This window comes from Marmota monax, unplaced genomic scaffold (assembly GCF_021218885.2).
Source record: "Marmota monax isolate L192 unplaced genomic scaffold, Marmota_monax_Labrador192_F-V1.1 WCK01_AAM20220418_F8-fsc00095, whole genome shotgun sequence".
NCBI classification, from domain to species: Eukaryota; Metazoa; Chordata; class Mammalia; order Rodentia; family Sciuridae; genus Marmota; species Marmota monax.
Window position 1 is genome coordinate 7,097,682 of NW_026695244.1, and position 16,712 is coordinate 7,114,393.

General features: G+C 38.8%; 1 protein-coding gene across 1 annotated transcript in view; it reads left to right on the forward strand.

Annotated features, from left to right (window-relative positions):
• Pth2r (parathyroid hormone 2 receptor) overlaps window positions 1–14,585 on the forward strand; it is a 95,704-nt gene extending 81,119 nt beyond the window's left edge. The window contains exons 10-13 of the mRNA XM_046463092.2: window positions 1,825–1,919; window positions 9,081–9,219; window positions 10,746–10,787; window positions 13,201–14,585. Of these exons, the coding sequence (XP_046319048.1) occupies window positions 1,825–1,919; window positions 9,081–9,219; window positions 10,746–10,787; window positions 13,201–13,593 (669 nt within the window). The 3' untranslated portion in view covers window positions 13,594–14,585. The remainder of the gene's footprint in view (window positions 1–1,824; window positions 1,920–9,080; window positions 9,220–10,745; window positions 10,788–13,200) is intronic.
• Window positions 14,586–16,712: the final 2,127 nt, after the last annotated feature.

The following is a 16,712-nucleotide window of genomic DNA, read 5'->3' on the forward strand; positions in this document are numbered from 1 at the left end:
GAGGGATCTCATGAAACAGACCAAAGACCAATAGAACAGAGAAAGGGGACTAGGGAAGGGAGGAGGGAAAAGAAAGAGGAAATACTGGAAAAAAATAATCAAATTATATCATTATGTCACATGCACATATAAGTATTTAACAACGAATCCCACCATTATGTATAATTATAAAGCACCAATATAAAAAATATGGTGGAGCTGAAGGTTGGCCTACTGGAGAAGCCATTTATTATTCTTTCTTTTCAAGGCAGAGGGAATTACAGTCCATAGCTGGCATTGCTTCCACAGTTCTTCCAGCTTCAGTTCCTAACACTTAGTCCTTTACACACTTCCTCCTTAGCCCTTCCCAATGTCTTCACTCCAGCCATCCTGCACCACCAGGGAACTGATTGTCTTGGGGAGAGAGAAATTAATGGTGCATGCAATAAATTTAGTATTCATAAAGTAGTACCCATGTGATAAACAACTCCTTACCTTCTTTTTGATAAAGGTTGTGTCTATGAGCAGGTTGTGTAGTGGGTGAAGATGGAAATCCTCAAGTCTCATGGTTTGCATCTTTTTATCCACCTGAAAAGGAAGTAGGAGATTGTGGTTGAGAATTCACTGTGTGAACTCACACAGACCTGGTTCAAATTGCAGCTGGTAGCTGGGTAGCCCAGGTCAAATCAGCTCATCTCTTTGAACTGGAGTTTTTTCATCCATAATAAATAGACATAATGAAAGTGCTCCAGGTTCATGTGAAGTTTTAGAGAATTCAAGAAATGGCAGTTATGATTAACCTGGAAACATCCTTCCATTAACTCACCCCCCAACCCCCACCACCATTTGTATAGAAAGCTGAAATTATGGACAGGTGCCTACAGGGCTGTCAATGGTAGGGTGATAGCAAACAGGGTTGCAGAGGGCTCAGGGCTGATGCAGTCAGCTGACTTGGAGACTGAGGCATATGAATCACCCAATAGCCAAATTCTCCAAATTCCAGAAACAATTGAGAAATGTCTCTGCAACACGGCCTATCTCATGTATGCAGAACTTGATGGTCCTCTTTCCTGTCCCCTGCTTTGGTGTTGATGCAATGACTGCTGTGGGCAAGCTACATTCTCATTATTCCTAGGACTAGCACTTTGTGGACATTAGCTGCCTCCCTGAATGAAGGGACCCAAGGGGTTCAGGCTTCCCATCTCTTTATGACCCTTGATGTAGAGACCTTTTCTTCTTCATGTTGGATCTCTTCACCAATCTCAAAGCCCTGTTTCTCTTTTTTGAAGACAGAACTTGCTTATTTCTATTGGTGCCCATCACCCATAACATTTCAAATCTAATTTGTTTTTCTATACCTGTGACCTTACCTTCTTCTTTTTGTTTTAAACTTTAATATACATTCCCCAATGCTTTGCATACATTATAGGAGAGACAGTATCCTCAAATTAACCTTAGAGACAGGAGCTAAGTATTAATTCATTAAAAGGGGCAATCACATTTATAATAAAATAATTTGTTGTTGTTTTTCTACCAATTTGCCACAGAACATAGTTTGAACTTTGGTTTGGGAATTAGAAATTGGATCCTGGCAGATTCCTTTCTGGAATTTGTGGTTTCTAGTACTGTTGAAACTTTTTATTTTTCTTTGTATTTTTCTTTGTGGTTTTATGAAGGCAAATCAAGAATCACTAACCTTCCAATGTCTTGTCTCAGGCTCATTTATATTTATGGAATGGGTAAATTTTAGTCTTTGCATACAAAGAGGTTCAATTTTATGTACATTTCTATAAAAATGTTGATGACTAATTTAATAATTCTTCATAATGTTACTTTCTCTTTCAGCTGAATTTTATTCTGTTTCTGAACACTGTTAGAGTTCTGGCTACTAAAATTTGGGAGACTAATGCAGTCGGGCATGACATGAGAAAACAATACAGGTAACTCCAGAATAGGTCTCTATCAGAGGAAATATTTTAGTTACTGTTTAAAAAACAAATATCAATTGATTTGAAATGTATTTAAGGGATTAAATTTATCAATGTGTTTGTGTATCATTTATGTAATTTTAGATATATGCATATTTTCAACATGTAAATTATCCCAAACCTTCCTTCATGCTTAAATTTTAAGTATATTTTTAATCTGTTTTTAGTAGGTTGGTATTTTTCTATAAATCATATGAACTCTTGGACAATCTCTTATTGATGATTTAGAGAATTTTGTCTGCATTTAAAAATGTGTCATAACTGGCAATAATCAAGAAAGAAGACTTCTTGTTTTGTGTCCCATCCTTTTATTGAATCGGCACCTACCAATATAAACTTTCAAATGTCCTGATTGAAGGAGATCCGTTATTTAGCCTTTTATGAAAAAAAAGGGCAAATTGAGTATTAATAAGAATCACATCAAACTATCTTAGGAGTATATCCATTTCTCCCAATGATCATTTTGGATATTCTGAGTAATAGTGGCCTCTATCCAACTAAACATGCACATAACCAGGTGGATGTGGATTAGTCTTTTCGATTCCTAAACAGGTAACTATTTCTTTCTGCCTCAGGTTGTTATGAAGTGTTATCTCAATTACAGAAAGGAATAATCCATGGTCAACATTTTGATTCTCTTTCACTTATGTTCTTTAAGCCCTTTGCTGATTATATTTAGGCAGCATTTGTTGCTGAGCAGCAATGACTGCAGGTATGACCTGGAGTCTAGACAGGATGCATGGTTTGGGATTAATCACCAGCTCCCAGCTCCAGATATTTCCAATGCTGCAAATGGTGGTATTGTAATATAAATTGTGCATAAGAGTTTATAGCAAAGAACCTAGGCTACACTATTTTGTCATGTGTTAGGTCCCATTGGTGAAGGCAGGGGCTAAAGGATGCTAGAACAATGGAAGGTATAAATAGCCTTTCAATCTTCATAAACTAAAAATGTGCAATGGTATTTGGAAACTACTTATTTCTCTAGTTCTGAATATAAGCTGATAATTCTATAGTTCTGAGTGATGTGAGCTTGTGTTCTTAGGAAAAAAATTGCCCAAGATATTTGAGAAACTGACGGGAACAAAGGTTGGCTTATCTTTAATATTAATTGAAGAGAAAATATTTAGAGTTAATTCATGGGAAAATTATTTCTCAGAATAATTGAGAAGAATAATTTAGCTACTATTCAGAATTCAGAAAAAGTTTTTAATAATCTGGTGCTCAGAAGTTTTTAAAGTTTGAAGTTGTTAATGACTAATAGAAGTCAGGGAAAGTTTATTTTCAGCTATATATATCTTTTTTTTCATAGCTGAAACATATTTGATAATCTTAATAATGTCCAGAGTTAAACCACATATAAAAATGTAGTAGAAAAAGAAAACTTTATTTTTTAAGGAAAAAATATGGAAAACTACTTGGCAGCAATTTGGAAATTCAATTCGGTATTCAGTTTCTGAGGCCTTCGATTATAAAGTTTCACCTTTTAAGTAGACTTAAAAAAATGAAATTTGTGTCCCTGTCTCAATGAGGCTTTTTGGTTATTTAAATTTATATCCACAGTGGTTGAGTATTTAAATTTATATTAATTCATTTTTGTACTTTAAAACATATTTCATTTTGTTATTAGCTTTCTCTAACAAATGTTCAACTATTCTTGATAAAATAAAACAGTACATTTCAATGCATAATACTATGAAAGACTAAAAACACCTTAGAGCTAAGATCCTCTCTAGGTGAGGATGTGGTTACACACATCCTTTACACACAGTCTTTTTAAAAAGACTTTTGAAAAGTACATAAGGCTCCTTTGTTGATAAAGTGAATTAAAATGGAAATGAATGAATACAATCAGTTTTTAAAATAACTTCATTTAAAGATAATCATAGATTCACATGTAGTTGCAGAAATAATTGAGAGAGGACTCATATATATCTTTCTCCGAGTTTCCCCCAGTGGTGACATACTGTGTATAGTTTACAGTTATTTTAAAACAAGATTGATGTGAAAAAATTAATCTCTCAGATTTAATGGCAAATTCTTATATTTTTCCCCTTTTAAATCACAATTTGATTCCTTTGCAAAGTAAGAAAAGTTGCTGGGATTGGAAAAACATTTGAACCATGAAGGATTACATATGCAAGATTCAATGAGAAAGAATATTTCAATATTTTGATTAATATGATTTTTCCACTCAATGACAAACAAAAATCATATTTCATGTTTGTTTTTAGAATAAATTCAACCAATACTTACATGCACAATGATAGTAAAGAGGACAGGTTTTAAGACTGAAACATCACTTACTGTATAATCTGGGTGAGTACTTTTCTCTGAACCTCTAACCTGACCTGGAAAGGGGGTAATGATAGCTCTCTCACATGGATGCTGTCAGAATAACGTGATGCAGCCAGTGCAAGATGCAATAGGGACATGGTGTGACCTTGAAACCACAATCTAGTGGGAGGGAGAAAAGGAGGGGAAGGAAGGGAGAGAGAGAGAGTGAGAGATTAATTTAATCTCCCCCCTAAAGGAGGAAGGTACCAGTAGGCATGTATCTATGAGATGCTATGTGCACAGAAAGAGAACAAAAATTAATTAAAAACCAGAAAGGATCAAGGAAATTCCTTTTCTTTTCTTTTCCTTCCTTCCTTCCTTCCTTCCTTCCTTCCTTCCTTCCTTCCTTCCTTTCTTTCCTTCCTTCCTTCCTTTCTTCCTTCTTTTTTTTTAAGGAAAATGTGATTTTCTTTTTTTTTTTTTAACCGTACGGTTTATTTTTATTTATTTTTCTAGTCATACATGACAGCAGAATGTATTTTGACATATGTGATTTTTCTAAAGACATGTAAAGATTTTCCAGAGCACTTCATTGGGAGACATCACTTAGGGATTGATAGCACAAAAAATGGGCATCTATTTTCTAGGCAGTACACTGAGTTCTCAAAAACCATTTGACTCCTTTGTTTTCTTCTCGTGGCTTTCCCTATGAACACAGACCATCACCCATTTCCAGCAAGCCAGAAGACCACCATTAGTGAATAATCCCTAAATCATCTCCTTAGACAGCTGTGCCTTTGCAGACAGCCAAGCCGTGAAGATGTACAGTATACACGGGTGACCAGATGGACACTGAAAAAAATATTAGTGTCCAGAATTGCTGGATGCCCGATCTTAATGTAGACAGATGATGATGTGTGTACATTTGCTTGCACATACCCCTGCTTTAATTCATTTATTTCCATTGCACAATACATTCCAAAAGAGGATGTGATCACAGTTTACACAGAGATAAATGAACACACTTTAAATATTTAACTCATTCATCAATGAGGGAAGTGGTATAATTGCAAATGGTTCAAAAGAGAAGATAGATTCAGATAATGGATGCTGAAATGAATTTACAAATGGATGCACACCAGAAAAACTTGTCAATAACTACAGAGCTACACAGTTAGTGGCCTTCTCAGGCATCCTTTGCATTTCTGTAGTAGGCTGGTTTCTAAGGTAGCTCCTAAGATTCCTAGCCCCAGGTGTACAGCCTTGTATAATTACTGTCCCCCCACTCACCTGGAGTTTGAGCAAGACTCATGATGAGACAGTTGCTATCCCCTTAGTTAGGTTACATTGTATGACAAAGGAAGTGGGCTAGTCACTCCTCTGAAGTGTTATATAGATTCCACCCTGGAAGCCTGGAGAGATTCTCCTGCTGGTTTTAAAAAAGTAATCTGACATGCTGTGAGGGCCTGTGACCAGGACCTGAGGGCAGCTTGTAGGAATTGAGTGACCCTGTTTGCATCCAGCAGACCTCTCTACCATGGTAAGAAAAGAAGGTCTTCTAGAAATCTAAATGAGTGTACAAGAGAACCCTGAGGTCCACAGGAGACTGCAGCTCTGGCTGACGCTGTGATTTCAACCTTGAGAGACCCTGAGCATAAAACTCAAGTATACCATGCCTGAACTCCCGGTACTACATAAAAACAGAGCAATAATAAATGGGTATTGCTTTAAGGAAGTAGTTTTGTGGTAATTTATTATATAGTAATAGAAAACAAATATAATTACTATCAATTTTCTGCATATCAACTTTTAGCTTTACACAGAGATTTAAAAAAAAGTCAGACAAAGAGGGAAAAATCCAGAGGATGCAGGTAAAAGGGTATTTCCTATATTCTGTTGCTTAATGCAACTTTCCTAAACTTTGATGTCTGTGACCATTTCACTATCTATTGCTTTTCTCTATTTCTTTGTTTTAATCTAGTTTTGGGCCCTTAGCCACACATAGTAAGAACAGAGTTAGCTTGATTTTGAGAACAATTCCCAGGGGGATTTACTCTTCCTCTTGAAGAGGGAAATATAATTTTCTTTTCCGAGTGATGTTAGACAAAACATTTAAGCTTCTGCAAGTAAAGTTGACATTGTCACTTTGTATATGATTAGCTGGAGTTAAAATGGCTTTCAGGTATTCAAAGTGTCCTGTAGTCTTGTCACATGGGAAGACAGGGTTTATGGATCAGGTTCAGGAAGACAAGCACATGCAAAGATCTCTGAAAGCTACAGGTCGGAGAAACCATTGCTCCTCAGGAATACTGTCTTGAATTAAATGGACTGAATGTAGAATTTTCAAATTGAATGGACTGTAGGTAATGCAAGGTATGAGGTATTTGCACTAGGAGCAGCAGAGGAAACCAGGGGCTTGAGGGACAGGTGGATGGCACTGAGCCTAGAGGAACATGTGGTCCATGCACTCCTGAGAGAAAAGACAGACAGCAGAGAATGAGGCAGAGCAAATGTGCAACTCCAGACATCTCAATAGGTATTACAATATGCTTTTGTGAGACACTTCATCTTCTATAGGAGTTGGTAAGAAAGATGTGATAGAAAAGTATACATGTGCACACACAATTTGATCCCTGGTAAAGCATCATAATATTAAGCTCTGTAGACTTCTGTGCCCTTTTCTGTCATTGCAGAGATGAGGAAACTGAACCACGGTCGGCACAAGTATTTAGGAAGGTCTAGAATCTGAATCCAGTTCTTTTTAGTCGTAGTCCAGTGTGGCCTCAACTCACCTACACAATTTCTTTCCAAGAAGAAAATTAAATTAATAGATAAAGCAGCTGGACACAAGACTAGTGAGAACAGAAGAAGGTTGAGATTATTGGGTGTAAATGATTCATAGAGAAAGAGGGTAATATGAGAAACAAGTAAGAATGAAGACACATTTGGCAATTTCTTGGGTAAAAAAGTGCAAACAAAACAAAACCAACCAACAAGCAGAAAGTGGTGCACTTGGATGTGCTATGGCTGCAAAATGAATGACCACACCAAGTGGGTTGAAAAATATACTTGCCATTTCTGTTTCTGTAGCTCAGGAATCCAGGTCTAGGTCCTCCACTTCAGTCTCTTACAAGGCTGCAGTTGAGAGGACAGTTGGGGCAGTGATTTTATGTCAGGGTTGGACTGGGGAAGTTCACATGACTGTTAGTAGGATTCAGTTACTTGCTGGATATTGTCTAGATGTCATTTTTTCTCACCACTTGGGCCTCCCGACAGCAATTCACAATGTGGCAGCATCCTTCACTGAAGAAGCAAGGGAGAGAAAGAGTCTGCTAGGAAGAGGAAAGTTATAGTCTTATGCAACATAATCACATATGTGGCATCCTCTTATCTTTGTTAAAGTCTATTGGTTAGAAGCAAGTTGCTGGTGCTGCCCACATCAGGAAGAAGGGACTGACAAGGATATAAATAACAAGAGGTAGGGTCATCAAGAGACATTTAGAATAAGCCCATCCAGGGAGACAGAACCAATAAGACAGATATAGATAGATAAGTAGGTGGTAGGTAGATAGTTAGATAGAGATACATTAGAGGGGGCTTTTGGGGAGAGTTGGCACATGTGATAATGGAGGTTGAGAGATCCCATGACAGGTGTACATGCCTTGTATAATTACTGTCCCCCTGTAATACCAGGGACACCAGTAGCATGGTTCAGTTCGAGTCCAAAAGGTTTAGAACAAGGGGAGCAAATGATAGAACCCTCAGTCCAGGGCAAAGGCTGGAAAACCTAAGGGGCTGCTGGTTCAAGTGCCAGAGAACAACAGCTGGAGAAACTGGCGTTGTCATGTCCAACTACAGGAGAAAAAGAGAGCTGTCCAGAAGAGAAAGGACGAATTCACCTTTCCTCTGCCTTTTTGTTCTATCTGGGTCCCCAGCTGATAGGATGGGGCCTGCTCACATTCAGGGCAGGTCTTCTCCTCTCAGTTCACTGACACATAGCACTTCAAAGCCACAGAGAGGGATGAAAGAGGAGGTTGCATGGGAGCAGGAAAGCAAGGATAAGACCCCAGTGACTAGATGGCCCCCTGCAGTGTCCCCTGCAAGCACCTTCATAAACACCCTGGAGAATCCTCTGCCACTTCTCAGGGTTTCCCTTCATCCAAGCATGTCAAAACCTACAATCAACCACCATACCATCCTCTTGGAAAAACCCAGGAAGGATTACTCTAAAAACAGAAGAAAATGTGTATGATGATCCCATTAAGGGAAATAATATCATGAAATCACCTAGTCTGAAGATAGAACAAAAAGTAGACAAATAGAACTATAAAGGTAATAAAGTTTAAGATAGTGTATGACAGAGAATATTCTGAGGAGGCAGGTGGAAATAAGTGCATGTCGCTCATAAAGAAATACAAAATGTCTCCAAGAGTAGTTGATTTTAAGATGAACAAAGCAGCCAAATCCTGCCTAGGAACATGAAGGCAGTTAATGTGGATGGAGGAGATGTGTCTTTAAATCTCAAACATAAGAGGACTTAGGACAGAAGAAAAACACTTAACAACTTTGTAAAAATAGCCTCCTATAATCAAGAAGAGTGAAATGAGTGGAGATATTTAGGGGATATTAATCATCGGAAGTGAGAATCAACTACCTGATTCAGTATAAAATTGACAGGAAGAGAAGGAAGGTGGTGGTGGGGGGCCTAGCAGGAGTGGTGGAATCCAAAGACAGGTGGCTTCTGTTAGCAATGCTTAACCTAATTTTTTCCAGCAAGCTGCCTCTGCTGAAAGAATGTTAGGCTGATGAATAAAAAGGCTTGCTGCTGTCTTTCAGGAAACTTGCCAAGTCCACGCTGGTCCTCATGCTGGTCTTTGGAGTGCATTACATCGTGTTCATCTGCCAGCCCCACTCCTTCACAGGGCTCTGGTGGGAGATCCGCATGCACTGTGAGCTCTTCTTCAACTCCTTCCAGGTAAAGGGGGCCATCTAGTCACTCGGGTCTTATCCTTCACTTTTCCTGCTCCCATGCAACCTCCTCCTCCACCCATCACTTTGAAGTGCTGTCTTCTGAGGCCTTCAGGGCACAGTGTTCAATGGCACTTGTGGTTTTCCATCCTAGAGGTCTGGTTAATTCCCTGACCCCAGCAGAAGCAGCCCTGGAGCTGTTTCTCACAGGAACAAGCCTAGGCAGCAAGATAAGCAAGTATATTGTTATAAAATATGTAACTCCTGCAGAGCTTTTGTGTATGGAAAATAAAGGGAAGCCAAAGAAGGCTCTGGCAGGGAAAAGTGAAAAAAGGGGGTGGGGAGGTTTAAAAGGGAAAAAAAGAGGAAAAGCTTGCCACTACATGTTTTATCTCCTTTGAAATAGGATGGCCATGATCCCTTGCGCTGATTACTCTTCACCTTGCCACCTCCTACCTCCTTGAGTCTAGTCTATACATAATAGTCTGAAGAATCTTGAAATATATAAATTTGACCATGGTACTTAACTTGCCAGGAATATCCACATATTTAAAGTTGAAATGCCATTTTCTGGCATCCACAGTCCTGCCTGGATGGAGATGGTATGAGGTAGCCCAGGATGTTGTAGGCACCCCAGTGTGCTATCATTGCCACACTTCTGTTCCTCAAGAGGCGCACACTTGCTGTTCTTTTTGCCTGGAAGGCTTCGTACAGCTGGCTTCTTGTTCTTATCATTCAAACCAACTTATATGTCACGTCTTCAGTTATATATTGGTTCCTCATCTGCTATACCTATTGGTCTCTCTAACACCATTTATATTACCTGCAAATGCTTATCATCTTTTTTTCCTCATATGGTTATTTGTTTGTGTTTTATCCATGTTTCTTCTTTTCCAGAACTGTTTTGTTTATATTTGCATTGTCTTGCTGAGCCAACCCTAACACACTGTATAAGCTCAATAGATATTTTTGAGTAAATGAACAGATTCTTTTTAGTGTTATCATATACTATTTTATGTCTCTGGTTTCTAGCATTCATAGTCTATACATATCTTTTACCAACCTGGGGATGGGAAGATGTGCTCCTTGAGTGGCAATATAGATGAAACTAGTTAATAGCAATCAGTTGTAGCTGAGTGTGGTGGTGCATGCCTGTAATCCCAGTGACTTGGGAGACTGAGGCAGGAGGATTGCAAGTTCAAAGTCAGCCTCAGCAACTTAGCGAGGCCTTAAACAAATTAGCAAGTCCCCATCTCAAAATAAAAAGAATAAGAATAAAAAATGGGCTGGGGAGATCGTAGCTCAGCAGTTAAGTACCTCTGGGTTAAATCCTAGTAACCCCCCCCCCAAAAAAAAAAAGAAAAGAAATCAGATTTTTGCTGTCTTGGAGCATTGTATTCAGTTAGTTATTCCACTCAGTTAGTGAACACCAAGGAGAGAATCGTAACAAATTTAGTGTAAATGTAAGGGTTTGGAAACATTAAGAAAAAGTAATTGAGTTGTCAGTGGGCTAACAGTGTCTTTGTTCTGCAGGGTTTCTTTGTGTCCATCATCTACTGCTACTGCAATGGAGAGGTAGGTCTGAAGGAACCCCTAAAAGTCAACAGAACTAGCCCCAGATAAGCTTGTACTTTAGTCCATTGTATGTTGCTATAACAGAATACCTGAGAGTGCATCATTTAAAAAGAACAGAAATTTCTTACAGTTCTAAAAGCTGGACAGTCCAAGTTGGGGGCCCGCCTCTGGCAGAGGTGTTCTTGCTGCATCATTGCAGTGGAAGGAAATGGGACAAGAGAGATTGCACTGAGAAAGATAAAACTTAAAACCTCAAGTTCTTTCCTAACTGGCATTCATCTATTCATGAGGGTGGAGCCTTCAGGACCTAAACATCTCTACTAGGCCCCACCTCAGAAAAACTGTTCTCTTGAAGATTAAATGTGCAACCTAAGTTGGGGCAATACATTCAAACCAGAGCAGCATATAAATGGTCATCACAATGTGAGCTGAATCTCTTTGGAGGATTCCCAAGATTTACAAGACAGATGGATAGGGAGAATGAAGGCGATTTAATCATATATTCTTTCAAGAAGATAAGCAGTGATGTAAATTAACTACGGTATTCCTTTTCTAAGCACTTTGAAATGACAACTCAGTTGCAAACCCTCATATTAAAACAACTTGTTGAAATGTAGATTGATATTTGCATCGACAGTGAACTTCAAATTCCAGTAAATACCGAAACATACTCCATTTCAAGTTCTATCAAAAATTCAAATATAAGTTTTCTTGGGCACATCCATTAAAATACTTCAATATATTTTTTTTTTTTTTTAAACTACGAGCTGGGAGTTGACCAGGGAGATGTCAGCACATTGAATGATAGATTTCACCTTTTCACTTTTAACATGTTGGATGAGTTGCTACCTTTCTTCTTTCAAATTTGCAACTTGCTGCAAGTTTCAGAAGTGCAAAGATATTTCCAATTGCTATAGATCAGCTAATGCTTCTGACCACATCTGGGGTTTGGACATTGTGGGATGCTAGGTCAGTCTCTTAAGTAACAATTCATTAATTCCCTGATTTACTTCTGTACCATTTTTACCTCATTTTTGCAGGAAGGGCAAGTAAATCAGGTGCTTATTTTTTGCCACGATGAACAGAGAGGAGCTTGTTGATTTAGGTGATGTCAGCTTACCACGTTTCTACTGCTTCCCTTAGAACTTGCAAGTAAGCTCCTCTGGAAATGGGCAGTAGCAGGACAATTGAATCTTCAGTAGCATAAATGGAAACAAAAGCCCTGCCTTCTTGGAAATGTGTTTGCAGTGACTGCTTTTCCATGGAATGTCCTTCTTTCCTCATTTTTCTTTCTTCATTTTGCCTATAGATTGCTAGCGTGGCAGTTCCACTCCAAGCTGAGGACCTCCCTGCCATTCCTCAGTCGTCAGTCATTAAAGTGGTGGAAACAGATTTTACTCAGTAACTACTGAGAGTAGGGGAAAGATCTGAACTCCATCTAATTAGGGCAGGAGCATTTTAAAAGGAGAATGAGGAAAGGGGTGCTCAGGAGCTCAGTAGAGTCAGAGGATGAAAAAGTATAAAGTTGGCCAGTGTGGATGTGATAGGCCAGCTGTGCCTGCTGGCTGCAGTTCTCGAAGGCAGGGTTTTATCCTCCCACAGAGACTGGGAGACAGAGGCCTTATCCTTCTTGATGATTTGAACTTGAAGGAGTGGTTCTTAGGTCCTTCAGAGAGAGGCTTCTGAGAGGCCAGGATATTTACAACTGTGAGCCCTTGTTAGTAAATGTTCTAAGAGGTCAGGGAACTGTTATCTGGTGTATTTACCAGGACAAATCTTCTGGCAGCATTAAGCTTTTTCAGGCAGGCACTTTAAGCAGGGATGTGATCATCCATAGGGTCTACTCTATGCTGCTAGAAGTCACAAGAGTTTGGTCAGGGGTTTGAATGGAGTAGCCAAGTGCAAAGGGTTCTGCAGTCCTCAATGTCACTATTTGTAGCTTATTTCTCTTCCAGACAAAAGTCTGCTTTCCTCTCCAAATCAGATACTTCTATTAGCTGCATTGCAGCTTCTAGTTAAATACTAGTCTTGGACAAGTCCCTTTATTTCTCCCTATGCCTCAGTTTGCTCATCTCCAAAAATAGCCCCTATTCTGAAGATTTTTTTTAAATAACATTGTATCTTTTTAAAAGTATTTTTTTAAAGTCGTAGATGGACACAATACTTCTATTTTGTTTTTATGTGGTGCTGAGGATTGAACCCAGTGTCCCACATGCTAGGCAAGCGCTCTACCCCTGAGCTACAACACCAGCCCTCTTGAACATTATTTTGTGGTTGAGAGGGAATGTATCTCTAAAGTCCCAGGTGCATAGAGGAAGCTCAATAATGATTATTATAATTGAAATCAAGTCATACATCCTTGTAACAAGACTGCAGGTTCTCTTGTTTCTGATACATGTTTCCTGTCGTTCAGGTTCAGGGAGAGGTGAAGAAGATGTGGAGTCGGTGGAATCTGTCCATGGACTGGAAAAGGACGCCACCATGTGGCAGCCACAGATACGGCTCCGTGCTCACCACTGTGACTCATAGCACCAGCAGCCATTCCCAGGTGGCTGCCAGCACTCGCCTGGTGCTCCTCTCTGGCAAAACGGCCAAGACAGCCACCCAACAGCCTGACAGCCATGTAACTTTACCCGGCTATGTGTGGAGTAACTCGGACCAGGACTGCCTGCCACACTGCATCCAAGAGGAGACTAAGGAAGGTATTGAGAGGCAGGGAGATGATATTCCAGCGGAGTCTTCCAGACCAATGGAATTTAGTCTAGTCACAGAAGTACGCCAAGGAGAAACCAAGGATGTTTTCTGAGTCAATGATTGTGGCAGCTGGGCATGGTGGTGCACACCTATAATCCCAGCAGCTCAGGAGGCTGATGCAGGAGGATCATGAGTTCAAGGTCAACCTCAAAAAAGGGAGGCTTGCTAAGGAACTCAGTGAGACCCTTTCGCTATATAAAATACAAAATAGGTCTGGGGATGTGGTTCAGTGGTCGAGTGCCCCTGAGTTAGATCCCTGGTACAACCCCTAACAAAATTCCTCTGCCTGAGCCTGGGCTGAAAGGTTCAGGGTTAAGGTGTTACTTAATGCTTTCAGGCTCTGTGAGATGTCTCCTATGGGCGCAAAAGATGAAGTGCCAGGGAGGTAGTTACTTTATTTTGGCATCAAATTCTTTTCTAAATTAATGTGTGGTACTTGCCCTGTAGTCGTTCATTTTTCTGCTACGTTTGCATATAAAAGGTTTCAATTGCTTAGCACTAGCTTTCTCTCATAAATATCACCCTAAATATGATAGAGATCATTTGATGTGTATCATTATTTTCCTTGTGAGAAATTAATACTCTCTTTTCTCTTTCTCACTTTATTGTACTTCTGTCATTACATTCGTTCTGCCTGTGCATGGGAGCAGCTAGGATCTGAAAAATGCATGTTGAAAGATTAAAGATCTAAGAACATGTATGCACTGGAAATTTAGTTGGCTGGACATGGATCAAATAATAAATTTATAACAGTAATGATAGATTCTTTCCTAGAAACAAGGGAAATATTTCAAAAAAGAATATTTCATATATCCCTTCTTTTGAATATGCTCCTCATGACCAGCCAAACCTCAGGTCTTCCCTCCTCTTTCTTTGTAAAACACAACATATCAAGTGTTTTGCTCATCTGTAAGCTTGGATCTGCAAACTGGTTTTGTTTGTACTCACTTATGTTAGTAAATTACACTGCATCTATATCTTTTTATTTTTTGTTGTATTACAGATGGCATTTTGGATAAATTAAAAGTTTGTTTTAAAAATGCATTTTGGGTCCCTTTAAAAAATTTCTTTTCATCCTCTCACAGTATTTTTGAGAACTAACCAAACTTTTCTTCTCCAGATCTGCAGTCATTAGTATTTAGCTCTTGTGCTTTACCGAGCTTGAAATGTCAATAAGCATGGAAGTTATGAAAATATTTTTTGGAGCGCATGCCATGAAGCAGACATCCTGTTAGGTTTTTACAACTTCAACCTGGTTGATCTTCACTACAAACTTAGGAATAAGTCTTACCACTGTCATCATTTCCACAGAAGACTCACAGAGTAGAGCAACTTGCCCGGAGTTACCTAACTAGTCATTGACACAGATTCATTCACTTCAAGTCTCAGGTGCTTATAGCCATTGTGCTATACTGTCACCAATATATATGTAGCTCATTGGCCAACCAAATAATTCAACAAATGCCTTCTGGGTAGAGAGTGTTATAGGAACTTGTAATATATTTTTAGCTTCTGTTCCCTCATGAAATTTCTGTCCCCTCATGAAACACATATAGGAAATGAAAAGGATCACAGAGCAACATATACCCAGGCAAAATGACACAGTTGCAACAGAATGTCTCATCTGTTCTATGGAATGATTTAACCAATTTGCAATAGTGTCATAATGAACGAGGTACTCTGATGTCTACATACCTTTTTGAAAATACTCTACTTCTTTTCCATGCATTTTCCTTCTTCATTCTCTGTTCTATAGTATAGATCATTTACTTCCCTTCCTGTTTATGAAGGTGCTATTGTGGGTATTTAATTCATCTGATTCAATTCTATGTTGTCACACCCTAGTCAGGAGGAAACCGTCATGAGCTGAGTCAGAGATTAACTTCAGTTCTTTGATAATTTTCTGCAAGTTTTTATAAAACTGCCTAACTTCTTTTATAATTCAATTTTACCATTTTTTAAAAAAATGAAGATAGAGCCAGGTGCAGTGGAGCATGTCTGTAATCCCAGCAGCTTGGGAGGCTGAGTGAGGCAGGAGGATCATGAGTTCAAAGCCAGTCTCAGCAACTGTGAGGCGCTAAGCAACTCAGTGAGACCCTGTCTCTAAATAAAATACAAAATAGGGCTGGGGATGTGGCTCAGTGGTTGCGTGCCCCTGAGTTCAATCCCCAGTACCCACAAAAATAAAAGAAGATAGTATTAGTCTACTTCCAAGAAATGTTCTGATTAATAAGAGAAGTCATATATTAAAATATTTTCTAACATGAACATTTTGTATAGATAGTAAGATTAGGTAATTGTTTATTATCATTTCAAATTATTATTTTTTGTCTCTTTATACTATAAAAGTCCTCAATGGTCATTGCAGTATTACAAGGAATTGTAATAGATATATTTTGTTGATAAGGAAAATACCAAGTTATTGCTTCTGAGTCAATTCCAAATTCTAAAGCTAGATCACTACTTCTTTACATTTTTAACAGCTGTGAGTAGAACCTTCAGACTTTCCAAGTTCTCTTCAATTTTGCTTATTCACTGATTCAAGAAACACTTAGAATCGACAGATACTCTGCTCTGTGCTGAGGCTACAATAGAGAATGAGGTACAACTTATTCCCTCTAGAAACAAAGAACCCCTGAGTTGTGAGGGCTCTTTGTCTCGTCTAAGTGTGCACTTATCTGTCCAGGTTTTCAAGGTGCTTGTATTCAAATAGTCAGCCTTTTCATCAGGTAAAATACTGGGCAGTTACAAACGAGTGGCTGATCTAGATGCAAAGTCACAAACTACTGGCCCATAAGGTAACTTTGCTTCATACCTATGCTTTATTTGCTCATCCAAGAAGTTTGAAAACATATTATTTAGTTGCCAACATCTAAAATTTGTATGATATCACATAATCTCTGAACAATTAAAATGCCAGAGGATCTCCTGAGAGTGGAGGTTAGAATTGGCTAGCAGCCTCTTCAGACAGGGCAAGGCCCACATTTGCCCAGTGTTTACTTAGACTTGTCTATTTATTTCCATTACATTCCTGGGCTTTGGACACATTTGACATGTGTCTCTTAATGTAGATGATGAACTTGCATAGAAATAAACAATGGTTTTCAAAAATATTCTTGAGGAGTGGTAGCCTATGTAGTTTTTATTTTTTTCTAATAAAATCAAGTAACC